This window comes from Azolla caroliniana, unplaced genomic scaffold, assembly GCF_043228905.1.
Source record: "Azolla caroliniana isolate FFs.n. ecotype wild unplaced genomic scaffold, voAzoCaro1.0.p SCAF_3, whole genome shotgun sequence".
Classification (NCBI taxonomy): Eukaryota; Viridiplantae; Streptophyta; class Polypodiopsida; order Salviniales; family Salviniaceae; genus Azolla; species Azolla caroliniana.
In genome coordinates this window covers 6,465,394-6,481,613 of record NW_028230438.1, presented here as the reverse complement: position 1 = coordinate 6,481,613, position 16,220 = coordinate 6,465,394, and the positions used below count along the sequence as shown (strand labels likewise).

The 16,220-nt window shown below is 36.2% G+C and overlaps 2 protein-coding genes across 3 annotated transcripts; one reads left to right on the top strand and one right to left on the bottom strand.

The window, feature by feature from the left end:
- The first annotated feature begins 1,099 nt into the window (after window positions 1-1,099).
- On the top strand, window positions 1,100-3,672 carry LOC147866064 (putative pentatricopeptide repeat-containing protein At3g01580). Its single transcript, XM_087316430.1, has one exon. The coding sequence runs from the start codon at window positions 1,161-1,163 to the stop codon at window positions 3,570-3,572; it is 2,412 nt and encodes an 803-aa protein (XP_087172556.1). The 5' UTR covers window positions 1,100-1,160; the 3' UTR covers window positions 3,573-3,672.
- An 871-nt stretch (window positions 3,673-4,543) lies between these two features.
- Window positions 4,544-12,637, bottom strand: LOC147866063 (NADH dehydrogenase ubiquinone complex I, assembly factor-like protein (DUF185)). 2 transcript variants are annotated; one of them, XM_087316428.1, is made up of 13 exons: window positions 12,380-12,636; window positions 12,005-12,116; window positions 10,981-11,063; window positions 9,815-9,880; window positions 8,263-8,360; window positions 6,898-7,016; window positions 6,760-6,800; window positions 6,052-6,131; window positions 5,800-5,980; window positions 5,600-5,716; window positions 5,320-5,368; window positions 5,105-5,220; window positions 4,544-5,011 (listed from the first exon to the last, which is right to left on the bottom strand). In XM_087316428.1, the coding sequence occupies exons 1-13, from the start codon at window positions 12,521-12,523 to the stop codon at window positions 4,889-4,891; spliced, it is 1,329 nt and encodes a 442-aa protein (XP_087172554.1). In that variant the 5' UTR covers window positions 12,524-12,636; the 3' UTR covers window positions 4,544-4,888. The 2 variants fall into 2 exon arrangements, with proteins under 2 accessions (XP_087172554.1, XP_087172555.1); XM_087316429.1 differs by lacking the exon at window positions 5,600-5,716 and having other exon boundaries at window positions 12,380-12,637.
- Window positions 12,638-16,220: the final 3,583 nt, after the last annotated feature.

Below are 16,220 nucleotides of genomic sequence, written 5' to 3'. Positions count from 1 at the left end.
TTATATAATACTTCTTTAGTGCATTTCATGATGTATCTCACGCTTAGAGGTGCGTCTATTATTCAAAAACTTATTCTATGATTACTCGTAGATACTTGGTTCCAACCATAACATTGTCTACATGGAATATTCATTAATATTGTATGGTTGTATAAGGTACAATACTTCACATGATGCAAACTCCAAAGATTTATATGGCCCCCTCATATACTGGACTTTGAAGTTGACATGATCACTAATGACTTCTTTGCATGAAAGTGGCCATTGAGCTTTAACCATCTCAAAGTGGATGAAGAGATGAACTCGGATTTCACCGATATCAATAATCAATGTGCCACTTCTCGAGCAATTTTACAAAACTAGTTAGTTATGGTGACAACCCTTAGAACAACGAAGCACAAACACATTGGAAGCAAAAAGGGAGTGAGTAGAAGCGAAGCTCTAAGATGAGGCAAAGGTTTCGAGGGTTGCACCAAGGAGGGTATCATGGGGGGAATAACAACAACACACAAAGCGGGCATCTGACAGAAATGGTGAAAACTCATAGGCAGGTTTTCCCTAAGTTTTAAGATGAATGTGCATATACAAGCGCGCTTGAGTGAGCGTATTTGTAGCAATCAGCAATGAACCGAACCGTGAAATGTAGCTTAATGGTTTAAACGGTTCGATTTGGTTCAAGCCTTTATCAGTTTAACAGTTTAACATTTTAACATTTTTCAGTTTAAACGTTTTGAAACCGCGACTCAAACGGTTTAAACAATTTTAAAAATTAATATTCAAAATTTTAAAATTTTAAATGTAAAATGTTGAATTTTGACTAAACTTAAAAACCAAAACCGAACCACAAGATTGGGGCTTTAACGGTCTAACGGACTAAAGGTTCGAAAGCATCTAAAACCGTTTGGTTTGAGCTTGGATTTTTTGAAACGGTTCGGTTTAAACAGTTTCGTTTTAAGCGGTTTTGTGGTTCGGTTTAAGTTTCGATTTTATAAAGGGTTCGGTTTTAAACGGTTCGAGTTTGACACTCTCGAACCGAACCAAACCGTTCCCGATTGTTATGCGTTTGTGTGTGTTGCATACTCAGAGAAGAATGCTTTATAAAGAGAGAGTTCCTCCGCCATTCCTCAGCCTTAACACCATGGTGCCTTCTCCTCTCCACCATGATCATCATATCATCAGGTATGAAGCTCTACAGTGGGTTCTCAAGAGGCATATCAAGCCACCATAGAGTCACCCACATCAACATACATCGTCATCATCACCATCACCATCATCCTCCAGAAGAGCTCTGGGAATCTCTCTTCTCCGACCCATCTCAATGGTGGGACAACAGGCTCAACAAGACCAGACATGGGCAGCCAGATTTCACACACAAGACCTCAAGACAGCCCCTTTGGCTTAATAATAAGCAAAAACCATTGTGGGTTGAACGTAGCCTCCCGCAACTCGACTCGGCAAAGAGGACCAAATTCGCAACTATTGGCCGACAAATTCAATCTCTTTGTGAACAAGGGAATCTTGAATCCTCGTTCAATCACTTTTGTAACATAGAAAATGATGGTGTTTTCCCATCGGAATATGTGTATCTGGCTTTACTCAAGTTATGCAACATTTATAAGAGATCATATTATCTGGGTATCTTACATGCCCATCTTGCTCGACATGGTTTAGATTTGACTAGTTTTGTTGGTGATTATTTAGTGGTCACATTAGCTAAATGTGGTAACCTTGATGATGCATTCACCTTATTCAATCGGCTTCCTCATCGTACTGTGTTCTCATGGACAGCCATGATTTCATCATTTACAGATCATAAGAAGGGTCAGGAAGCATTGAAAATGTATGCAGACATGGTCAAGCAAGACGTGAAACTGGACAAATTCACATTTGCTACCTTGGCTAAAACTTGTGCCAGTACATCAAATTTGGAACAAGGAAGAAAAATTCATGGTGATGCTCGGAGGAGTGGTTTCATTACAGATGTCTTTGTGGGTAGTGCTCTTATTGGTATGTATAGTAAATGTGGCAGCATCAAAGAAGCAGAGCTTGCTTTTATTGAGATTTCTTGCCGGAACATTGTGTCTTGGAATGCTATGCTTTCAGCATATGTAGAACATGGCCTAGTGATGAAGGCTTTTCAGCTGTTTCACCAAATGCAAGCTGAATGTATATATTGTGATGCACGTACTTTTGTTATTTCCTTACAAGCATGCTGTATTCTTGCAAGGAATGAAGATTCGGATACGTTGGATATCCAGTCATTTAGTAGAGTAATAATTGCTTTGGAAATAGGACGAGGTTTGCATGCTGATTTAAAGAAAAAAGACCCAGCGTTCGATGTCTATATGAACAATGTGCTTGTGAGCATGTATGCAAAATGTGGTAGCATTGCCGAAGCTGAGAATGTGTTTTGTGGCATGGATGAATACCGAAATAGCATTTCATGGAACGAATTGGTATTGGCATATGTTGAGCAAGGGTGCATAGTAAAGGCCTTACAATTATATAAGGTAATGCAACAAGTATACACGACTCCAGATCAATGGAGCTTTGTAATATTCCTTCAAGCATGCTGCTTGCTTGAAGATAAGGACAAAGGCCAATTGATGGATGAATCGCACATCCGATTGATATCCCTTTTGATTGGCCGAGCCCTACACGATGATGCGAAAAGGATGCATTTGGCTTGTCATTTATTTGTTGGAAATAGCCTTGTGAAGATGTATGGGAAATGTGGGTCAACTATAGAAGCAGAAAATGTATTTGAACAGCTTACGCATCGAGATGTAGTGTCATGGAATGCGATGCTTTCAGCATATGTCGAAAAATCTGGTCAACAAGAGAAGGCTTTTGCACTATTTGAAAAGATGCTTAAAGCAGGGCCTTGGCCAGATGATATTACATTGGTTTATATGTTGCGAGCTTGCAGTGGAACCTCAGGAAGTTCACGTTTATGTAGGTTAATCCATGTTATTGTTTTGTGCATCGGGTGTGACGACAAGAGACCTCTTCTTGCAAACACGTTACTTCATGCCTATGGATGCTGTTCAAGGATGCCTGATGCCCAAGCAGTGTTCGATCGATTGACAAAAAAAGATGTGACTTCTTGGAATTCCCTAATTGCTGGTTATGCACAAGATGCTAACTTAAATGCATGCCTAGAGAACTTCGAAAGAATGCAAGGTGCTTTGGGTGTTGCGCCAGATGGGATCACTTTTCTCTCTATGTTTTTTGCTTTCAGCCATTCTGGCTTTATAGACAAGGGCATGGAGTTCTTTGCATCAATGAGCAAATATGGCATAACTCTAGAGATTAAGCATTTTGGTGGTATAATGGATATTTTTGCTCGAGCTGGAGATTTTAGGAGTTTGGAAAGCATGTTACTGAAGATGCCAATGCAGCCGGATGCGACACTTTGGTCATCTTTGTTGGGTGCTTGTCAAACACACAATAATAGATCTTTAGCCGAGTACGTCTTTAACCATGCAGTCAATCATGATGCAAGGGAAGTTCCTGCATATGTATTGATGTCAAACATATATGCTAGAGAGGAAGTGAAGTTAGATTTATAAACACACCAACCATATTTCATCCCTGAAGTATATGATACACATGGATGAAAATTCAAGTGTCATACTCAAATATCCACCAAGAAGGGTGAGCACATATATCCCTGCAGGAAGAAAGATATATGAACGTCTTATAGGGAACTTGTCAGATCGCTCGTCGGCCTTCATTGAAGGTTGGAATTATACTGCACGCTGCAGGATGGTCATGAACAGTCTTCTCTCTCTCTCTCTCTCTCTCTCTCTCTCTCTCTCTCTCTCTCTCTCTCTCTCTCACACACACACACGCGCGCGCGCGAGAAGGGGACCTGGGGTGTATTCGCACTCTGGTAGATGAACACATACTTCATCTTCCCAAGTAGTGCAGGCATTGTCTAAGCAAGGAATTGCTAACACAAGAGGTACATATACTATAGAACAGATCCTGTTCAAGTTTTCACAAAAGAGTTTTAACCCCCCATCTTAGGAAAGAGTGATGTCAAAGCGGATACACTAATTTGGTCCAATAGGTCAAATTTGACCACCTATATATTTCTTTCTACCCCCACGAGAACAATTTTTTTGTATGCTAAAATTGTCTTTACACAAAGGGTTGACATCGTATAGGCATAATGTAAAAGCATTGCCCTTCAATGCACATCTATTTAATGTGTGGTTATGTTGATTGTAACATGCAGTACAAAAATAAGAATGTATATGCCTATCCAAACAGTGGATATTTTTCTAACTGAAATTATTCAGCTCAAACAACTACTTTGAGACTACATGTTCAACTCCCACTAAGTCCTTTTATTTGATAGGTAACATTTCATACATCTGCACAACTTCACATTATTCACGGGTCAGAGTGCAATATGCCAAGTCAGTGTAATTCACCTAAAAATAATTGACTTCTCAAAAACTGACTGCTTAATGACCCTAAAATATTGAAAACAATATATTTGCAATCTTGATAAATGAAAATGCCAAAAAAACCATGAAACAATTGTTATCACTCATTTGAGATTGATTGATTGAAATATATTTTGGGATTTAAAAACCTCCAAAGGCTTTTTTAGGAAGAAAAAAACTCCAAAGGCCTCACGTTTCTGTTTTTCCAAATGCTAAAATATTTAGTTGTTTCCTCAAAAAAATTGAACTATCCCAAATTCTTAGCCATTTTTGTCAATACAAGCTTTTTCATAGAAACTTCAGGAGGCATTCTCAAGAAGTTTTTGCCTGGAAAAGTGGAATTACAAGTTATTTCGTCACAATAAGCAACAAAACCTCTACAGATAGATGAAAACTCTGCATGAGATGTTTTTCTCCAAATTATTGATGTTTCATATCGGTCGGCTAAGATAAAACTTCATATTGCTATAGTCGTCAATGAGAGGGTTAAAACTACTCTGTGTCTGCGTCCTTGATATATCCGCATATCGCTTCATAAAACTTGATGTAGAAACCTTTGAAACATGAATTCAGAGATGAAATAAATAATGGAAAAAGACAGAGAACATAGAAATCAAACATGAATAAAGAGTTTTCTTTTTCAATACTATATTCTGGTGGAAGCCTTTCTTAGTGTCTGCTCTGCCCTGGTTTAATATAGTGGAGCAATGAATATCCATCTTTCTTAGAAAGTGAAAATCAGTAGGGAAAAATATGTCTGCATCTCCCTGACACCACACACATTAAAAAGGATAAGTCAGTATAATCTTCCTCCTAAAATTAAACTGAAAGAAGAAGGATGTTGTGTTGTGAAAGAGGGGACATGCCTTTACATCAAGATATGAATTCAAGTCTTCAGTGCTACCATCCTTCTGCTCAAGCATCATTTTCGCATAAGAAAACACTAGCTTTTGAATATTAATGGAAGGAGAATAATATATACTCCATACCCACTTTCTTTGAAGGTTTCTTTCTAATTATTTCAGAAACGCAGAGGGGACAGGATTAAGGTTTCACACCAGCAAATATAAACTTATATAATGAACTATTTTGTGATGATAGTAAAAGGTTTTTGTGCAAGGATAATTAAACACATGTAATACCTTCCTAGAGACTAGAGGAGCGCAAACGCCATCAACTTTGACATCTGGAAGAGCATCAAAGTCTGATACAATCAACGACATGTTCGGACGACATGTATACAGAGTTTCTAGCAATTGCTGCCAGAAAACATCATTTGGTTTTACAGGCTTTGAAGGATACTATTTTGTTGGGTATAGTTTTGTTTTCTTTTTCAACTTACTAAGGTTGCAGTAGGAATCCAAATTTTCTTCTTTAGAGGGATGACGTTTGATACCATACTCCTAAGTGTCACCAACCATGGCGGTGTTGGCTTTGATCCATAATCCAAGATGTTGATGCAACGCTGCACGAGAGGATCTTTCACTGGCTGATACATTTCGACCAGCTTGCCATATGTTGGCCTGTAAATGAGCTGAAAACCTATAAATGACATATTTTCAACGCATAAAATCTTGTCCGATTGATATGATACCCTTTTGATAGGCGAGTTTCCATCCAGGCAGAGGCAGGATTCTCCTTGTAAATAAGATCATGTGGTTGATTATCTAGCACCTGGAAGCATGGGAATATAGAACATTTGAGAATATAACTAGAATGAAAAAAAACAATAACTTCCACTGCAACTGAAAAAAGAAACCTGACAAGTAGCATGTTGAAACTAGACCAACAAATGAAAAGTATAATACATTGATTATACATCCACCACCATGAACAGATATCTTCATAAAAATGATAATCATAATAGTCGAAGTGAAGAGTGAATGACATATGATCAAGACACCTTTATTACTGGATAAAAAATGGCTTACCCTCAAGATATCCATAGAAAGGTTGCTAACTTGCTTAAAAAAGATCGCTAACTAGGGCTACATGATATGGGTTAACGCATATCTACAAGCTATTTATAGCCATCCAGAGCTGCACGTTGGATACACAAAAAAATGCATCTAAGGGAGTGGTGTGGAGATATTGGAGATTTATAGGATTAAAGTAATTAGCTAAATAACACCATAACGTATTATAGTATGCCACATTCTTATAATTAATGATTGAATATTGAGAAGTTGAAGCATATGTCTTGGTAAAAACAGTTTCACTAGGATATAGAAGTATATCACAATTTCACCCTCTATGGTAGATACTGAAGTTTCAAATTTCAAGGCAACTATAATTAATTTACCTCGAGCATGATGACAAAGCATGGATGTCCGTTAACCTTCCCTGCATCATAGAATTAATTCCACTTTTCTCAGTGTTAATATTTAATTATAGGATACAGAGTGAATGAAAATTGATTAAGTTGACATGATCACATTACCCCATCCTCTCTTGTCACATGCATCTCTACACTCCACAGAAAAGCGTGATCTGTGAGTATCATCTGTATGAACAGCAGCGAGTTGTATTCTAGCCAATGCTCTGCTTATCTCAACAGAACTGCAAAACAACTATCACTTAGGTAGTTGGAGATCCAAATTAGGTCAGGCAAAAGCACTTTAGCATCATATATATATCATGGACTTGAATTGCATTTCATAATGGAATATTAACTTGAAATTTGTCAAACAGGTTTACACACTAGCACAGGATGTTGAATTTACTCTATTCAAATACATTGCCACAGTATAGCAGAAAATCCTATGTATAATAGCAAATTAATATATCAGAAAACCCAATGTATGAACAGCAGTGAGTTGTATTCTAGCCAATGCTCTGCTTATCTCAAAAGAATTGCAAAACAACTATCATTTAGGTAGTTAGAATATTAACTTCAAAATTGTTAAACAGGTTTACACGCTAGCACAGGATGTTGTTTGAATTTACTAGTACTATTTCAAACACTCCAAATTAGGTCAGGCTAAAGCACTTTTAGCATCATATGCATATCATGGACTTGAAGTGCATTTCATAATAGAATATTAACTTCAAAATTGTTGAACAGGTTTACACACTAGCACAGGATGTTGGAACTTACTAGTACTATTTCAAACACATTGCCACATTATAGCAGAAAACCCAATGTATAATAGCAAATTAATATATGATAGTGCACTAGGTGTTACATGAAGTTGAAAATTGGCATATAGAACATGTTTGTACCATACATTTAATGATTGCACATTCACATGTGAAAATTACACATGTTTTTAAAAAGTAATTCATATTCCAGAAATCTACATGTTCAAGCTAGTTACAATATAATCTACTGCTCTGTAAAAGATACTCCGCCAGAAACATAAAACATAAAAAACAGGCACATACATTATAACCAAGATGACCAAAAAACACCTCATCTAGATGACGATGAAGAAAATGCAAAAGATTTTCCAATCAAATTCAAGAATTCTAGGTGGCGATAAATTTATGGATGCCAGAGTCCAGACGGTGATCATATGAGTGGTCAGTAGAAAGGGAAATCACGATCATGACTTAATATATAATACTTAAAAAGCAATACATAATCTATACAAGCATTCAAAGAATATTGATGCTTCGCTTGTGTTTGAATTCATTAGATAAGTCTTCATGGATTCTTGGCATAGTGAACATCAATGGTATTCAGCTTAGCTTGATTCGTCAAATAAGCCTTTGAGGAACATTTTTCAAGTTCTGAAAAATAAACTAATGCAATATTCATAAACGATAATTCTGTACTTAATGTAAGTGGAGTGATCAACCGTACATGTATCGCATGTTGTCATAAACCCCTGGTGCTTCAAGCTTTATATAGTCCAATATATTTTTCGCACAAGTGCCAGTGCCCCCACCAATCTCAAATATCTACTCATGGAAAGCATGTCCTTATTCAAAGTTATTAATGCAACATTCACCGTTTATATATTTTTAAATATGAAATGAATATGTTTTAAATTCCACCCCTATTATTGTATCATACTGCAGCTACGAAGAATGTCATGGAGTTCCCACTAGACTATTACTATCATCTGAAGTAAAACCTACATATAAAAATTGTTAGCTAAAATGTTGATATTCATCATTACATGCCAGAAATTGTTTCAATGGCACTGTATGCATGTTCACATTACAATTAGGTAATATATGCATGTCAATTTACAGATTCATTAAGGGTATCCTGATAATTTACAATTAGGTCATATATACATGTTCAATTTAAAGTTTCATTCAGGGTGTGCTGACAATTTACAAGTAGACAATATATGCATGTTTAATTTAGAGTTTTATTCAGGATATCCAGACTGAACAATTAGGTAATATACGCAGGTTCAATTTACAGTTTCATTCAGGGTATCCTGACAATGTACTACTATAAAACTATAAAGTAATATATGCAATTAGATAATATATACATGTTCAATTTTACAGTTTCATTGAGGGTAACCCGACAATGTACTACAATTTAGAGCATGTTTTTTTGCTCTACTTGTCTATCCACTATAAAGCAATGCTGTAAAAACAGTGAGACACCTTTGAACAACTATAAGGCAAAGCTACAAAGGTCCCCAAAAAAGAGTGGATTTTGTGCGTGAGTTTCTGGGGGGGAAAGTAGTCTGCAAATCTAGTACTCCATACTGTGGCACCTTTGAATCAATTCTAGGACAAGCACTATGTGCACTAGCTCATTTGTAACACCAACCAAGAACCCACCTGTGGTGAAAACAATTGTCTCAAATCCTCACTAGAAATACTATCAATACTAGATTGCAACCACTTTTACTCATTAAAAGTGATTGCTTTGGTTTCCGAGTCTCTCCACCTTGAATAAGCTGCATATTGGGCCATGGTTGATATACTGAACTCGAGTACTAACTAAAATTTCAATAAATAAGCATTCAATATGAAGATTCTTTGAGAAACAGAAAGATTTCATATAAAGACCCAAAACATTTGTTTAGGAGCAGCATTTACAAGCGATAAACCTGTCATTTATGGAGTTGCCTAGGGATTTGATAGTGCTGGTGAAGATGTTGCCTACATGCATTTGATCGTATATGCATCGTTTTTTATATATCTCTACATTCTTTTATTTTCTTCATGAAGATGTTACACAGTATGCTTGGCAGAAAAGATAAGAAAAGTTACACTTCAAAGTACTCTGGTTCCACATGTAACTTAAGGAAATTTTGATTCATTAAATTAGTGCTTTATTGAGTTATTTGACCCATTGAATTGGTACCATAGTTTCTCTATTGCAAATACCATCAAATTCTAATTCACAATTTTATGCCAGAAAATATCAGTATCAATTAAATCACCTGTAATGGGAATCTACGATCATGATTTGCAAGCATGTATCTTGAAAGTGCATAGCCATACCATGGCTGGAAACGCAGAAGAACATAATACAATTAGATCATGTCTGGAACAAAAATCCGCACACTGGAGTGACTACACAATGGAAAGACATATAGTTATCTTTGCTCAAAATTTAATATTAATTAAAACTGTCAAGTTTTACTCCTAATATTTGGATAGCAGACCAGAAATCTTTCATGCCACTGTAGAGTTGTAGCTGGATAGTAGCGCTTTACTATTTAAAGGAAGAAACCATTAACATGAGAAAAAAGTAATCTCAAATACATTGCATGATATGCTTTTTATCACACATCATTCCAGCTGTTCTCAGAAGTAATAGTCATGTCAATAGCATAGCCTAGGAGACTTCAATAATTAAGCCTTAAACCATTCAGGTTTAAAGAGTGCTTTACATGGACTCACTAGCTTCATTCCATTGAATGTGATCGATAAATATCTTCTTTGGACCTCCCTTCGCTTGGGGGTGGTTGGGTGGATCGGCACCCTTCTTGCTCTCTCTGTCTATTTATTATCTTATCTGTTTCCTTATTATCATGCCTACATTAGAAAGTATCTCTAACAACTTTTCATCATCAATATTTATAACAACTTGTCAAGTAGTGCCTAATGGATTGCTCCATCCTCACACTGTTTTTCTGTATGAAGGAACTGTTGATATCATGGACGCCAATTCATTGATCTGGGAATATTGTTTCTTCGAAGTTTGATACTAAGTAGCCATCACAAATTGAGCTTGGAACCTACCATACTTCAGCTAGATGTGATCATGTAAACGTTGAGAAAAGGACTCCTCAATCGGAGCCAAATAGGACTTGCAAAACAAGACTGAAGTATCATGAACTTCAAAGAGCGTTTGATGGGTTGAACGGAAAAACAAAACATCCCTTGGGGCATTCAACACCTATAAACTGTATACATTGTTTTGAAAAAGATTTAAAATTTGACAGTTTTGCTTCCCTCTTCATTCACATTCACAGGTACAGTGAGGACAGTACACATAAATAACATAAATACCATAAGTAGTATGCTAACTCTTCCATGGATAGAGAGAGGGACAGTGCACATAAATAGCAGAAACAATAGGCTAAGGCATAACTAATCAAACCTTGAAAAGTTCCACAGGTGTGAACCAAGAAACATCACTCTGCTTGTATAAATCGTGAAGATATTGCATGTAATGTCTTCTTCCTGGAGATCAAGCCACAAAATCTATGATTTCATACAACATACAAACAGATAACTTTAACAACAAAACTCTAAAGTTTGTGCAATGTGTGCAAACAGAAAATATCAATACAAAGTCTCTATTGCACACGTTACAACAGACAATGAGATCATCCCACAAAAAAAAACCAAAGCAAGCACAAAAACATTGAATTAAGAATTTTTTTATGAAATGACACTCTATTTGTTTGCAATATGATTGATACGCAAAATGTCACAACATACAATGAGATTATCCAACAACGAAATTTCAAGCAACCATACTGTACACAAAGAGAAAATATAATCTTAAGGGAAACATTCCAAAATGACATTCATTCAGATTGTTAAGTGATTACGGCTGGCCTTTTGGCTGGAAGGCCACCCTTTATTGCTTAACTAATCTGAAAGCATGAAGAAATAAAAGAGTTAATCCAATTTAATGCACAACCGATTGATCAAGATTTGGACAGTATCCACATAAAATGATACTAAGTAATCATTGTTCAAGGAACATGCTACTAATTTTCTCTTGATTTAAAGCCTCTGCTCGATATGCACAATGTCACAATATAATATGAGATAATTCAACAATAAAATTTGAAAGTATGCACGATAAGAAACATTCCTTCAAAAACTTCGTTTTATGTGCACAACATCCCCCAGAAGTTCTGAAGCATGCTTACTTTTCATCACAAAATTACTACACTTACTGGTAGGCTCAAGTTCGTAATGCTCATGGTACCTTAAAACAGAATAACATAAATTAAACTCACTCATATTACTTGTTTATAGATTAGTAACAAATATCCCAAAAGAATGCATCAAATTTGATCCACGTCAATGATATGTCACCCTGATCATTAATCCTTATACATTAGAAACTCTACTAGAGACTGCTAAGGTGGAATCTAGTTTCTCAGTACCTTTTATGGCATTAAATGAGATGGGTTCTGACATGATACCCACTGCTTCAGGTTTAGCCGAGAAGTAACCATGCTGAGGATCATATAGAGCTTGGTGGATGAAATCTCTGACCTGAAAAAGGTCACATGATGATTCTTCAAATATATATGCATACATAAACACACATACCATACAAAAATACATAAGCATGCACATACACATACACATACATGTCCATATCCATATCCATAACATACATTATATATAATTACACATATATAAACATATGCATACATGCACATAACCGTATCCATATACATATACATAAAATACATATATGTAAAATATGCATTTATATAATGAAAACTCACAAAAAATGAAGTGATATTTTTTACCAGGATGGGAGAGTGTTCTGGGACTTGGAATGAAGATGTGGTTGTGGATGTGGATGCGGATGTGTGGAGGTATGAAGCTGCAGCAGGGGAGTAAAATCTCCTCCTCTTCCTCCCCCCCGCCACGAGACGACAAAACACGATCATGACATGACAGTGGCAGGCTGCAGCAGCAGCAATGGGTTCTTCTAAAAAAACACTCACACAGTGCAAATCTCTCTCTCTCTCTCTCTCTCTCTCTCTCTCTCTCTCTCTGCCTCTGTCTTCTTGAGGTCTCTACACTAAACCTTTGCGTTTTGCTTAATTCTTTCAGATGCCCCTGAAGGGTGGATGGGACAGAATGCAAATCTCTCTCTCTCTCTGCTTTTGTCTTCTTTAGGTCTCCACACTAAACCTTTTGGGTTTTGCTTAATTCTTTGGGATGCCCTTGAAGGGTGGCCTCAAATTACGAGCAGAAGAGACTCAGCAATCAATCAATACCCTGTGTTTCTCTTCATCTTACCGGGTGGGTCTATCAGTCATCATCCATCATACACTCTAGGGTTTCGATCAATCACCCTCTTAGCCAATCCCAATGCAAAAGTTTATATTTATCCCCTGAGACATTTCTTCTGATGCCTGATTTCGAGTCCAAATTTTCTGTAATTGAAATTTTGTATATATATTGGACACCTTGTGTCTCTCTTATGGTTGTACCAATGTGGTTCTCGTTTTAAAATTCAGTGTATATACACCTTGTGTTGTTTCATGGTTGTATCCGATATGGGTCTCGTTTTAAAATTCGGTACATATATTGGCCACCTTGTTTTGTTTGATGGTTGTATCCAATATATAAAAAGTGGATCACGCTGAATCCACATCCAAATGATATAAACAATCTCTCTGAAATGTGGGTCTATGGGAATAAGCCCATTAATCGCCTTTTGTGGGATCCTGGTGAGTGGAAATGGCAAACCATATCGCAAGGAATGCTAGGTAAGCAAATCCCATTTTTTTAGTATTCGGTAAAAATGGGTAGAGAATTGCTAAGGAGGGGTGTGGTTGTTATGCCAGCAGCGTGTAATATTTGGAAATCTGGTAATGTAACAAACTTTTGGTTGAATGCTTATTGGAAATGGTTATGGGCCATGCAAATTCCTAAAAAAGTTGTGTTATTTAGATGGCATAAATGTGAAGTCATGGATGTGGGGGCATTGCCATGATTAAAAATGTGATAGTTGTGGTTCTCCCATTGAATCGGTTTACCATGTTTTATGGATATGTCCTATTGCTAGAGCAGTTTGGAAAAAAATGTTGAGAATGTTGTATCCTATTTATGGTAAGCAGGTGTACACATGGGGTTTTATGAGATGGGGAAGAGTGGCTAAAGAAATTCAGAACTATGAAAAGGAGTATGTTGATTTTCTTCTCCTCTCCGACGGAAGACATGTATTGGAGGTCTCTTATACTAGAACAATCCGTTGTTTGGAAGAGGACAAGGTCTGGTCTACGATATCTTCTTTAGTAGTTTGGGTATTGTGGAAGGCTAAATGTAAATGTGTATTTCAAAAAGATAAACAGGATGCGGTTGAGTTAGTCAAGGAGATATGGTTAATGCTCTTACATAGTCTAAGAGGTCAATATGAAGCAATAACTAATGAGCTTGAGGTTGTGATTTGTAAACAACAACAATTTCGAGAAATTTGGAAAAAGGCAGAGGTCTTCACCTCTTTTGGAGAGAGAATAAAGTTGAGATATGCTCCACCAAGATGGCTTTTTCCGACCCGCGTCTTGGAACAACTCTACGTGAGGGCTTTTGATACATGTGGATATGAGGGTTATAATATATTGTATGAATTCGTTGTAGAATTTCGGCATATTTCCATTAATACCAAGGTGAATCTTCATTAAAAAAAAATTTAAAAATCGGTATATATATTTGGCCACCATGTGTTCTTTGGATGGTTGTATCCACTAGGGGTCTCGTTAGGATCATGACCATTGTAGTGTGTTCCTTGAAAGCATCTGGTGTTTTACCATGCATGTTTTGGGCAAAAATCCTTCATGAGTTTAATTAAATGATACGATTTTGGTAGCATAGATATTGTGTAGTTTTTTGTGTATATGTTTGAAATTTGTGTTTCATCACTTACTAATATAAGAAGCGATTTTCTAATGGCTCATGTGGGGTATGTGAGAGTAGTTCTATCAACATGTCATCGTGGAAAGTTGTAGATTGACAGCAAGCAAGATCACACTTTGCATAAAAAGGTTGCACTTGTGGTTTGCCCACATTAGACTGTTCTTCCTTGACCTCATATGAATTGAGATGGTTGATGAATGGGTTGAAAATTATTTTCATATGACTAGGAACTTTAAGCCTTGATGGTCAGATTAAATACAGTTTAGTTGCTTAATCAACCATCCAAGTTTTGCGTGGGCTAAATGATCACACTTTGTATCGTCAATGATTTATGTAACGAAGCCTTATAAGGATTATACAGTTGAGTTGCTTAATCAACCATCCAAGTTTTGTGTGGGCTAAATGATCACACTCTGTATCGTTAATGATTTATGTAACGAAGCCTTATAAGGATTGCATTATTGATGTTCTTGAAGTCAATTGACATTCAAGGATTTTATAGTGCTCTAATTTCTCATAACTTTAGAGTTAATCAAACATGGAGCAACCCGTATCTAGCCATATTTTTAGAGTTTAGAAGTTAATGAAACATTCAAACCTTTGTGTGAAGTTGATTTCTAATGATGAATCTGTTCAATACTCTTGGGTTGAGGCATCGAAAAGTTTGATTACATTAAACTACCTAGAATTGGGAAAAGGACTTCACGACATGATTACCTTCTTTTTTGCATATCCCATATTTAAAGGAGGAACAAGTCAAAGAGCCAGACATCCTTATAGCTATTTAATAGATTATAGAGTTGCTTTGCAAATAACATGGTGTTTAATATATATATGATAATACATTTAGCTCAAAAACAATGAAACTTATCAAGTACATGTTGAAGATGTTATTAGGAAAAATATGAAAACACATTTACATTCAAATTTCATGTAGAAATTTATCGTAACCAATTATTGTTCTACAATATGGTCCACTTGATGTGGAATCAATGTAAAGTTATTTCACAAATTTGAAGCACTTTGATGTTGAAGATTAAAGAGAAAATCAAAATGTGTTCTTACGTATGAGAAGTCATGGTCAATTCAAGAATGAATAGACATCCAATGTTTATGCAAGATGTCTTTATAGTATAGATATCTTATGGGATAAATTATTCCGTGTCCCTTGATCATTTGCAAGTCATTTATCATAGTTCCCCATCGATGTAAGCTAGCCCATTTGTTTAGGTTACAATAGGCTATACATGTAATTTGCCCACGTTCTAAATCTCAAGATTGCAATGGCGATGAAGCTTTTCTATTGTAGAGAGGGGGCGGGGGTGAGAAATAGACGACAATGGCAATTATTTTTAGTGTACTTTTCATACACTCGAATGCTTTTTCTACAAATCCTTTCCTATGTCCTTGTACATATTTGGAAATAGTAACGACATTTACTTATCTCATTTCGTGTCGTCAAATGATTGGATTGGGTATATACACATGTGTACATTAAAAAAGACACATTGATGTTATCATACATTTTTCTCAGATCATTAAATAAATTTGTATGTATCTTTGGAGTGGATATACACTTGGGTCCTCTTGATGCATAAGGCATGCATTTTTCATGAGCTTTTTAAAGCATTTATAATTTATTTATGAGACGTTTCTCGTGTCGGCATATTGAAGCATTTATCTTGAATCCATGAACTTTATTCATATCTCTAGGAAACTTTC

Excerpts from the sequence above, each read along its gene's own strand:
- LOC147866063 (XM_087316428.1), bottom strand. The coding sequence starts at position 12,523 with ATGATCGTGTTTTGTCGTCTCGTGGCGGGGGGGAGGAAGAGGAGGAGA. Across the intron at positions 8,361-9,814 it reads ATCGTAGATTCCCATTACAG|ATATTTGAGATTGGTGGGGG; the intron begins GTGATTTAATTG and ends TTCCATGAGTAG. Across the intron at positions 5,369-5,599 it reads CTCCTCTAGTCTCTAGGAAG|AAGGATGGTAGCACTGAAGA; the intron begins GTATTACATGTG and ends ATGCTTGAGCAG.
- LOC147866064 (XM_087316430.1), top strand. The coding sequence starts at position 1,161 with ATGATCATCATATCATCAGGTATGAAGCTCTACAGTGGGTTCTCAAGA.